Genomic DNA, 10,894 nt, shown 5'->3' with positions numbered 1-10,894 from the left:
CAGTGCCCCCTATCTTGAAATGTTTTTAGCTTTCATTAGCATTATTTTATGGGTCACAGATGGCTCGTCGGGTTCTCAAGAAACTTTATTTATTTTTTTTAATTAATGATACTGAAATCTATAGAATCACTAGAATCATAAGATAACTCTTTAGAACTCCAATGACTTTCACCGCAGCCTCTTACACGCTTTCGAGATGAAGAACTGAAATGCTTAGAATCCTGGCTAATGTGTAGAGGGATGGCAGTAATTGCTTCGCCAGCCAGCTACTTGTTGAGGTGATAGCACTCCTTCTATGTGGATTTAAATTTTTGTTTCATTACAAAATTGTTTTTTTTTTTAAGGCAAGTCAAATTATGCCCGAGAACACAGCAATGTCATAACAAGAGAGCATTTCTAAGGATGGGATATTTGAGGTCTTTTTACCATCCCAGGAAGAAAGGGCAGACAGAGGACTAGGTGAGACACGCGGCAGTGTTGGTGGGAGGCTGAAAACCAATCCTGAGCCGTGACAACCATTCAAGTAATAAAGAGAGAAGTCAAGGACGACCGTATCTCCCAGCAATCATTGGAGCGTGTTGGTATTGCAATAATCATTAACTAACCTAACCTAACCTGACCTAACAAACAAGCAGCATATAATATTTCCACCAGACTCCGCCGCTTTGATATCGCCTATTTTTTCAGCCTAAATAATGCAGAACTTAATGCGTTTCAATTTCACGCTTGGCTCGGTCATTAGCGGGTGTCAGGGGCCGGTAATGGCTTCCCATGGTGGCCGCAGCTGTCCTTTATGGCAGTGTTGGCAGAGATGGACGCAAAAAAAAGAACCACCAGCAAGGGACATGTTTGCGATGAGCTATGTGTTGGTTGCATTAGGAGTCGCCAGAGTGCACCACCGCCTCAGTCTTGCTGTTTTTCTGCGTCTTGTGTCACACCCACCACCCGCGGGTGATAAGCTACATTACCTAATCTTAAAATAAGACACAGGGAGGATGAAAGATTAAAAAACAGTGAGGCAAAGACGAAGTGAATCGCAAGAGGAGAGATAAGGGAGAGAGATGAAAGAAGTCTAAGAGAAAAAAGTGAAGTAGAGATTAATTTTACTGCAAAAGAAGACAGTCAGCACGCGGTCCCCTAACCTCTAAATGGCATACTGACAACAGAACCACCAGTTGGAAGGCAAAATAGTGACGTAAATATGTTAATTGCAACAGGAAACAGACGACTGGCGCCCCCCTAACCTCAAAGTGCCGCAGAGACAACAGAACCACTTAAGCCTGTATTCAGAAACGCTTTGCTGTCTCACCACGGCTATTTTTCAAGGCAACAGAGATGATTAGCCGGATTCTCAAGAGCGTTTGTCCTGTTAATAATATAAAAATCTTGTTAATATGTCATTACAACCATAGAAACATCTTTAAAAGCCCGTATACCTTCAACTAGAGCCTTTTGAAAATAGTGTAGATACAGCGAGGAGGTGTTTCAGGATATAAGTCTTATAGTCACGTAACAAAGTGAGTACATGATACAGAATTCCAGCATACAACATACGTGGGGCATCTGTTACCTGTGACCTTTCTGATACGACGCCACAACTCATTAAGCAGTGTGTGTCAGTGTCTTCTGTCTTCCCTCAGTGACGTCAGCTGTCCATTCGTAATACAAAGTGACTCACGAATTACCAAACCACAAACTCATGTAACCAAACGAGGAAAGGCTTTGTCAGTTGTCGACTAACATAACACAATTACAACCACTGTCCTCAGCGTTTTCCTTCTGTCATAAGGTCTGTATTTTGAAACGCTTTGTTCTCTCACCACGAATATTTCCAAAGGCCACAGAGGTTCTCAAGAATCTTTCTCCTGTTAATGATGTAGAAATTTTGATATTTTAGAGCCTTTTAAACGTAATGGAGGCGTTGTGCAAAAGTGTTTCAGATAATGATCAGTTCTCTGATCTGCTGAATATCTATCAGTTGTCAACTCTTGTAAGGAGAATGGCAGCAGATCAGAGGAGCCAAGATTAAGGAGCCGTATTCTCAAACGTTTCAGCGTCTTTTCTTGACTTATCCTATCAGACTCTAATGGAAGCTAATGGCGTTTTTTCAAGACGTTTTCGTAATTCTACATAATGTCTGACAAGGATTTTTACGATACTTTATTTGTATTTCGGTATTATTAAGTCTTCTACTTTTACTTCTCAACTTCACAATGTTTTGTACCTTGTCTATTACAACTTTCCTTTCAGATTGTCCTTTCGGATTGTCCTGATTGTTTTAATTTTTGTTCACTAAAACTTTTGTCTTTTCCATAAAATCTAAAAAATATGCAGAATAACTACTGTAATACAAAAACTAACTTTGAAACTTTAAAACACCCACGTAAAGCAAAAAAGTCATCTCTAAGGCCTTAGAAAACAATCCTTATCAGAACAGAAAGCCTTTCAGAACACGAACCAAGATTCAGGGACAAAGAAACGCCTTTACACTCTTGCACTGTCTTGGTCGCGTGCTGAAACTGGGAGTCGGGTCAGGTTTGTGGCGCACTGGTGGCTGCCATACGCGAGAGTGACGCCTGATACTAGAGAGCCGTCAAATGGTTCTCGTCTCCGTGCTCTTCGCTTCGGTCTAGCAGAGTCAGCGTGAGTGTGGGGGAAGCTTCGAAGTGCGATCCTAGTGTAGTAAAGATGTCGGTGTCTGCGAGTGTTTTGTTATAAGCTAGAGCAGCACAGCATGGCGCCTTCTATACTTTGATCCGGTGATGAGCTTATGCACTCGACGATAAGGCAAGGCAGCAGAGAGAGAGAGAGAGAGAGAGAGAGAGAGAGAGAGAGAGAGAGAGAGAGAGAGAGAGAGAGAGAGAGAGAGGTGGGGGTGGAGGTTATGATAGAATGGGAGGGGGTGAAAAACCGGAGATTGTGATACTGAAAGGAAAAAAAAATAATCATGGCTGATCAAGAAAGTTTGTATAAGTCAAGTTACAAGTTTAATTACTGGAGGTAGAAAAACTTGGTGGGAGGTGACCGGACGTGACCCTTCTTCTTCTTCTTTTCTTTTCTTTTCTTTTCTTTTCTTCTTCTTCTTCTTCTCTACTTTTTTTTACAGTTTTCATACGTTTGTTAGTATATCTTAATTGTCATGACCAAACACATTTCTCTCTCTCTCTCTCTCTCTCTCTCTCTCTCTCTCTCTCTCTCTCTCTCTCTCTCTCTCTCTCTCTCTCTCTCTCTCTCTCTCACGTATCAGTCTTACTGACGTTTCTCTCTCAATGGGATATTAAAAACTTTACATCGCGAAGGAAACTTTTGTACAACTTCGCTGATGCTGGGTCACAAAACATCGGAGGCAAGGGTATCGTATTCCCACTTCGAAGACTTGAGTTAGGACCACAGAGAGTACTAGAAGACTGCGTAGCTTTGTTTATGAATCCTTACTTATCACTACCTTACCTTCTCACGGTCACAGAGTTTTGTTTACGAATCCTTACTTATCTCTCTCTTATCTTCTCACGGTTGCAGTCACAAAAAAAAAAATAAATAAATAAATAAAAAATCTAATGCAAGTGTCGGATTTTCTCCCGGTAGACTTGAGTTGCAAACGTATTAGAAGCGAGCGTTGTCTGGTTAATACGACCTGCTTACTGAGCGCTTCCTTGTCCTCTCACGATGTTTGCTAAGACGTCCACGTAAGGTTTCATATTTCAACCTAAGCCTCGTGGTGGGAGTTGCTGTGTTTCGCTAGTAAGCTGTATTGGGAATTAAGGATTTGTTGATGGTATAACTTGACGAAGGAAGTAAACTGATCATGGTGGAGGCTGTGAAAATGTTTTTTTTTTTTTTTTCTACTTCCCGTGGTATGAAACACACACACACACACACACACACACACACACACAGTGAGAGAGAGAGAGAGAGAGAGAGAGAGAGAGAGAGAGAGAGAGAGAGAGAGAGAGAGAGAGAGAGAGAGAGAGAGAGAGAGAGAGCGGAACAAATGCCAAGCGCTCCCTCTGCCCTGCACACTCCCTGCAACAACAGAGGGCACGGAGGCAGCAGGCAGCGGTGGAGCGTGGCCTGGCATTAGGCCATACTCTAAAACACTTTCGCGTCGCATCTCCACTACTTTCAAAAGGGCTCTAGTTGAAGTTACATTGTTTTTTACTGTGTTTTATGTTTCTAGTGACAGATTAACAAGATTCCTACATTATTAACAGGATAAACACGCGTGAGAACTGGCTAATCATCTCTGTAGCCTTTGAAAATAGTCGTGGTGGGAGATGAAAGCGTCTCTGAACACGGGCCTTTGCGTCACGGGGTGTTTTCAGCGGTGCATTGTGGGCTGATATGGAGACGAGCGTGCGGGGGACATGGGAGATGGAGGGAAACCGAGCTATTGTCCGTGAATGCGAGATTATTCGTGGCGCGCTGTTCATCTTGTTATGCTATCGAGGACAAAGCCACCGACCTGTGATGGTGCTTGTTACGCCCGCTGACAAGAACGCACACACAGCCCGCGGACACGGTAAAGAGTCACTTCTAAATTTGTGATACCTCTGAGGCAAAAAAGCTTAATTGACTTTGGGGGAGTGGCACCTTCAGTGGGACTTTTTTCACCTTTCTTGTTGCCCTTGGTCAGAGCCCCTTATATAGGAAAGAAATTTAAAAAAAAATGCATTAAACCAGCAGATCTACACGTGGCCGTTCCTGTATTAATCATGTTTATCTGCGTCCATCTATTATTCCTGTCCATAAATTTGTCTGGTCTACTTTTACAAACCTCAAACTAATTCCGCACTGACATCGTGATAAAACTGAGTCTCACCCATTCATCTTCCACTTTATTTGTGAACCAATTTCTTCCTATCCTCGTCTTAAATCTCACTTAATCAAGCTTGAATTCGTTCCTGCTAGTCGTATCCTGACTACTAATCTTAAGTATTTTGTTCCTCTCACCTTTGTTATAGTCCATATGCCTGACAAATACCTCTTCCAGGTCCCCTCTTAATCTTCATCTCCGATTTATGTAAATTTAGAAGTTTAAATCTCCTCTCGCAAGGATTATTTAATTTCCCTTGCATCATTTTTAATCATTCTCCTCTGCATTGCAAACCTCCTAAAGGTTTCAGGGGTCGTGGCCTATCGTTTTTTTCGCAAATAAATTCTTAACAAAGAGTTATTTTGGCAGTGAATGTTTGAGACCCAGACCTAATTAGCAAAGCTATGATTTGGTATCATATATGGATAATGAACACAATTGGAAGAAAAATTTAGGCTAAACTTAGGTAAAATTTACAGTAGCGAGACTAGGTGTCATGATAGATACCCCGCCCATTCATCTTTCGTGACGTCGATGCGATGTTTAACTATGACCTAAGAGTAATGACCCATCCAACCAGCAGTTCTGTCTTTTTGCTTCACTCACTGACTCACTCACGCGCGCGCGCGCGCGCGCACACACACACACACACACACACACACACACACACACACACACACACACACACACACACACACACACACACCGTAGCAATATTTCACCTACTATAGGTATGTATTTTCCTTATATGACAATATCATTTGGGGAAAACCGTTTTACTCGAAGGAAATCACTAAGGGGTATCTATCATGGCGACACCTAGTCTCCTTACCAGTGTCTGTAAATTTCAGCTAAGTTTACCCCAAATTTACACCTATATTGCATTCATCTTCCACATATGGCACCAAAGCACATTTTTGACAATTAGGTCAGGGTCTCAAACATCCACTGCCAAAATAGCATCCTTATCCGACGCGTTAAGATTTTATTTGCGAAAAACGACAGGACAATGCGCCTGAAACCTTTACTACACGCCTTCTGCACCAGCAGTGGCGATAATGCTTCACCAGGCGTTGGTAAACATAACACGCGGTGAACTCTTTTACTGAATGGCTGAACGTTTGAGCACTACACACAAAGATAAAGGAATTTAACAAACCCTTTATAATACATAAAGAGTTCACGACTGCAGCGATATATCAAATATGTTCCTTGCACGATGGAAGCAACGTGACATCAATTAATGCATCACAAAGCAAGAGAGGCACAACATTCACACAGTGCCTCCCTAGCAGTGCTCAGTGAAGTGCTTTGTACACACTCAAAAAAATCATCGTTACAGTGCGGTTCGACGAGTTTCACACTGAACAATCTGGTAGTCTCAGCAGGATTGATAAGCGCGTTCGACTAGGCTCCCGCTGTTTGATGAAGCGTTACTGTGGCAGCTCAAATCGTATTGCTTCATTTACAAGTCCTGCTCACTTGATTCATGCAGGTGTAGCCGCACCAAACACACGCATGTAGCCTGTTATCAATGGATCCGTCCTCAGTGTCAGTTAGTATCGTGCTGAATGTGTTACGATACTTTTTTGAGCATGTGTACATATAGGCGTTATTAGTAACAGCGCGACAACCAAATCCTTGCGTGGGAAGGGAAACGGAACCTAACACGCTCCCCAGACGTTTGCTTGTCCGTAGGTGAAACCCCAACATTTTCATCAACCAGTCAGCGCATAGCAACCGTAGCGCCCATACAAGCAAAGATGACGAGAAGATTTTATCTGGAATAAAACTGAGGATGTAAAAGTGTTAAGGCCGTGACACTTGGTGCTACAATTTTTTTTTTTTTTTTTAGCTAATCTTGTAACATTTTACATTGAACAGAACTGGAAACTAACAAATGACGTGAAAAAATAAGTAAATAAAATAAATAAATAAATAAATAAATAAATAATAATAATAATAATAATAATAATAATAATAATAATAATAATAATAATAAAGAAAAGAAAAGAGAACTAAATCACATGACATGTCGCATCTTTCCGAGCTTACAGTCTCGGTGGTATTCCTGTCTCATCAACTTCAAGTTAAACTTAGCATATCAAAGGTACCTCGAGACTTCTCTTGGACCTCTACCTTGGGACATAATTATGGATTATATCGTCATTTAAGTTTAATGAAGTGCTAGTATATTCTCATTGGCGTATAATACGTGAATTTCAGTCTCCTTAACCTGTATATGAGGAAATATTTAGATATAAACACGTTTACAAGACTTTAGTGTAGAAGTGAAGAAATAAGGTGATGTTTTTCTGCCAGGTATCACTTTTATTTACAGCGTAAAGCATGTTCTGTAAATCAAAACGTATGAGAGAGAATTGTGTGATCAGAATAAGAATTAATTTTTTTTTTATTTATAAGTGGAAGTAGAAGAATCGCGAAATATTCTGTATCTGAAGATATACGCTCTTCATTTGGAAGAAGCGGCACCAACGCGTATTCCAACAATGTCGTCAGCTGATGCCTGGTCCACCTCCTCAAAAACTCGCCTTCTCTCGTCCTTATTTCGTACATGAGGTAAGTAGTATATGAATATTCATCTCCTGTGCTGTGTAGGAAGCTTTATACAGGAAAGTTACTCAGATTTCTTGCTTACAAAGGACAGGAATGTTTAGAGCATATTCACGGGCGAGCTTCCTGAAGCTGCCATCCCACATATATTTCTCATGCCTTTCGCCCATTGCCATGATCCACGGGTTGCATGCGGTCTTGACTGCCGTATGGCAGTCCGTTACCATTCCTCCTGAATGGAAGAGAGAGCTGGTTGTCCCTATCTGGAAAAGGGAAAGAGGACCGCCAGGACTGCAACAACTACAGTGGTATTACGCTGTTGACTGTGCCAGGCAAGGTCCTTGCCTCCCCTTAATGAGAGAGGGGAGAGCCTTTCTCTCATTTTCACTGAAGGGTCTTTCAAGGAGTGTGGAGGCCTCCATTCCTTCAAAACTCGCGCGTGCGTGCAGGGGGCGTACATACGACTACTCCGGTACCATAACAAAGGATTCGGCTAATCATGTTTACTTACGTGTTTATGCATTCAAATAAATTAATAAAAAACATCATAGAATTTACTATGATGTCCATGTTAATAAGGAAAGGCATAGAGTCCTGCTTATAGAAAATGTTAGGGATGCCGAATTCCGTTAACCGAAAGCTCTAGATTGCAGTGTTACCACATAAGAGTATTTCACGGAAGGTTTTGATCTGGCAAACTTGCAAGGTTAGGGAAACGTCGGTGACGGTACTACAGCCAAAAGTGTGTTGTCCGACACCATTGTGTCGCAACACTGTGACTTGTACGGCGTAGCAGCTTTGATTATAGGATGAGTGATAGTTTCAGGCACTTCCTCGTGTCATATGGATGGAAAAATGCATTGCTGTGACAATGTTATAGTTGAAACTAAACTAAACTAGATAAAAGTATTGACAACTCTGGAGTCGTGCACACATCCAAACAAGATCTGTAAACACGTCTACTTTCCGCCGACACTCAGACAGAGAACTTCCCTTGGACAAATATGGACTGAGGAGGGAAAGTTATGAATGAAAGTCTGTCAATACTAACACCTCACATCTCGGTTTGTGTCTTACGGCATCACTGGGTGCTGATACAAAAACTCATAAGCTGTCAAAATGTATTGTACCCCAAGGTGAGAAAAATGCAATTGCTCCCGAGCGCGGTGATGGCCGTCGTCTGGCAAGGGAAGCGTCGTTGCGTTCAGTAGAAACATGCTGTAATAGTGAATACTGTTTGGTTGTGTCTGGGTGCTCGTCCCGCTACTGTAAACGCCTTTTCGGTTAATATTTGCGATATTCTTACTTTGTCCTTGAACACTGACACGATGGTATAATATACTTACTGTAGTGTACGTATGTAAAAGTTTTAGACAGCGCCGTCTTATAGTTAACTCATAAATCCACGTTGAAATAAGAGATGCCTCCCGGAGACTAAGTCCACAAATTGTGTGCACAGTCCTTCCACACACTGAGCTCTGGGACTTCCTATGCACCTCAGGAAGTAGTTTATATGTAAGTAAAAAATAAATGTAGGTAAAATATATGTTAGCTTGTCATTGCACTGAAATTATTGAACGATAAGCATTTTATCATGAGCATTTTATTATGAGGCACATTTTATATGCGATATGTATAAAGGACACTACGAGTGTATTATTATTCCGCGCTGACACATGGTGGCCGCTGCAGTCAGCCGGTTTCCCACTGTGGTGCCCCAATGCCAAAATGGCAGTCGAGTGTAGTGGACGCAACTTTAAATGCCATAATTTTATCGTGCACTTCCGTAAGCAAGACGACTTGGGTGTACATTTCTTAAGACTGCACGGTGTTTTGTCGAAATCAGTGGAGTGTTGAACACTCGGTGGCGCCAGTACCCTCTGAGGATGGGGAAGAGCACGACCAACCACAGCCCGGACCTTCCACTTCCTTTTAAGTTATACGGTTAGATTAATGTCCTTAGGGACTTGGCCTCACTTAGGTCTAGTTTTAGGTTAGGTAAGACTTGGTTAGGTTAGGATCTTTAAAGCTGGGTCCTGAGAGGGCGAAGTCCATCCCTCCCCGGTTAGGTTAGATTAGGTTAGTGTACGTAAGGGGATGTCCAGGGGTGGGGGCGAAGCCCACACGGTTAGGTTAGGGTAGTGTCCTTAAGGGGGGTGGATCCAGATTTGGCGAAGACCATGTTAAGGTAGATTAGATTACTGTCTTAAGGGGGGCTCTAGGAGGGCAAAGCACCCTCTTGTTTTCAAGGTATGGCGTATCATCCTTAGACTTTTCATGAAAGTCCTAATTTGGCTTCCCCCACCCTAAAACTCCGCGTTGTGCGTCCCGCCCCTCCTCCCCTCCAAAAAAAAAAAAATTTGCACAGTTTCCTCAAGACTGTCGAGGGAAAGGGGAGCAGTTACGTGACAAGGAACCCTTTCCTTACGCTAGACCGCATTCCACAGCAACACAGCAGAACACGCCACGCCCACACCAGCACAGCGACATGCTGCGCTGCCCATCTAGTCACTCTTGCCACACTGAGATAGAGAGGCACCAACGATACCCGAGAGGAGAGTTTTGCCGTCAGCCCCACTCTTCACCACCACTCTGGGCACCAGCACGTCTCACAGTCAATCAGCGCCCAAGCTCAAGCAGTAACAATAAAACACAACGTACATGTCTTCCATGGCACAGTGATGAGCGAGCACTCTGTGAGCAGACACACAGCATTGCGTCAATTCAGTTTAGTCGTTCATGTGTTGGTCGAGAGTGTAGCCTTCTTATCAGCACTGCCTGGTGTTCCTCTTAATCTGTATCTGTTGGTTATACTCTTTCAGTGTCTTTCCCTCTTCTTCCACATTTAACACACTATTGTCTTAGTCTCTTTCACTTTTTTTTTTTTCCAGTAAATAGGACTTCATCAATTACACAATCTTCTTCCTCTGTATATCGTCTTTGTAACTATCAATTTTATTGCGATCTGCATAAGCTGGACACTAAGAAAGTCGGGGTGTGCACGCTTGCCGCATTCCCCATCGCCCCATCACAAACACAGCGCACATTTGTTGTCACGGTCTAAAATGGCTGAGTTCGAGCAGGAAAGCCACGACGTTGCAGCCTCAAGAGAACATCACGATACGCAGTAGTGCTTACTGGTGCATACAAAACATTCACATTTATTAGAAGTAAAGTATATATTGTACATCGTCATATTTGTTCATTTTACGAATACTAAATCTTACATTAATTCCCCTTCCCCGCAAAAAAAAAAAAAAGTAGATAAGGCTTGTAATTACGGAGGATGTGTTTTAGAGGGAATACAGAGATATTTTACGTAAAAGTAGTAGCAGTAGTAGTAGTAGTAGTAGTGGCAGCAGCAGCAGCACCAGCAGCAGGAGTAATGACGATAATAATAATAATAATAATAATAATAATAATAATAACAGATAAAACATTATTTCGAGCAAAGTTTTCATGCTCGTCATTCTCACAAAAGAGCTGACATATCCTCACTATTACCAC

The 10,894-nt window shown here is 42.2% G+C and overlaps 1 protein-coding gene across 1 annotated transcript in view; it reads left to right on the top strand.

The window, feature by feature from the left end:
• The first annotated feature begins 9,115 nt into the window (after nucleotides 1-9,115).
• Nucleotides 9,116-10,894, top strand: part of LOC135108965 (putative neural-cadherin 2) — an 87,751-nt gene continuing 85,972 nt past the window's right edge. Inside the window, exons 1-2 of the mRNA XM_064019867.1 lie at nucleotides 9,116-9,173; nucleotides 9,835-10,083. Of these exons, the coding sequence (XP_063875937.1) occupies nucleotides 9,116-9,173; nucleotides 9,835-10,083 (307 nt within the window). The remainder of the gene's footprint in view (nucleotides 9,174-9,834; nucleotides 10,084-10,894) is intronic.

The sequence above is a fragment of the Scylla paramamosain genome, chromosome 18 (assembly GCF_035594125.1).
Source record: "Scylla paramamosain isolate STU-SP2022 chromosome 18, ASM3559412v1, whole genome shotgun sequence".
Taxonomy (NCBI): Eukaryota; Metazoa; Arthropoda; class Malacostraca; order Decapoda; family Portunidae; genus Scylla; species Scylla paramamosain.
This window is presented reverse-complemented; position numbering and strand designations above follow the sequence as displayed.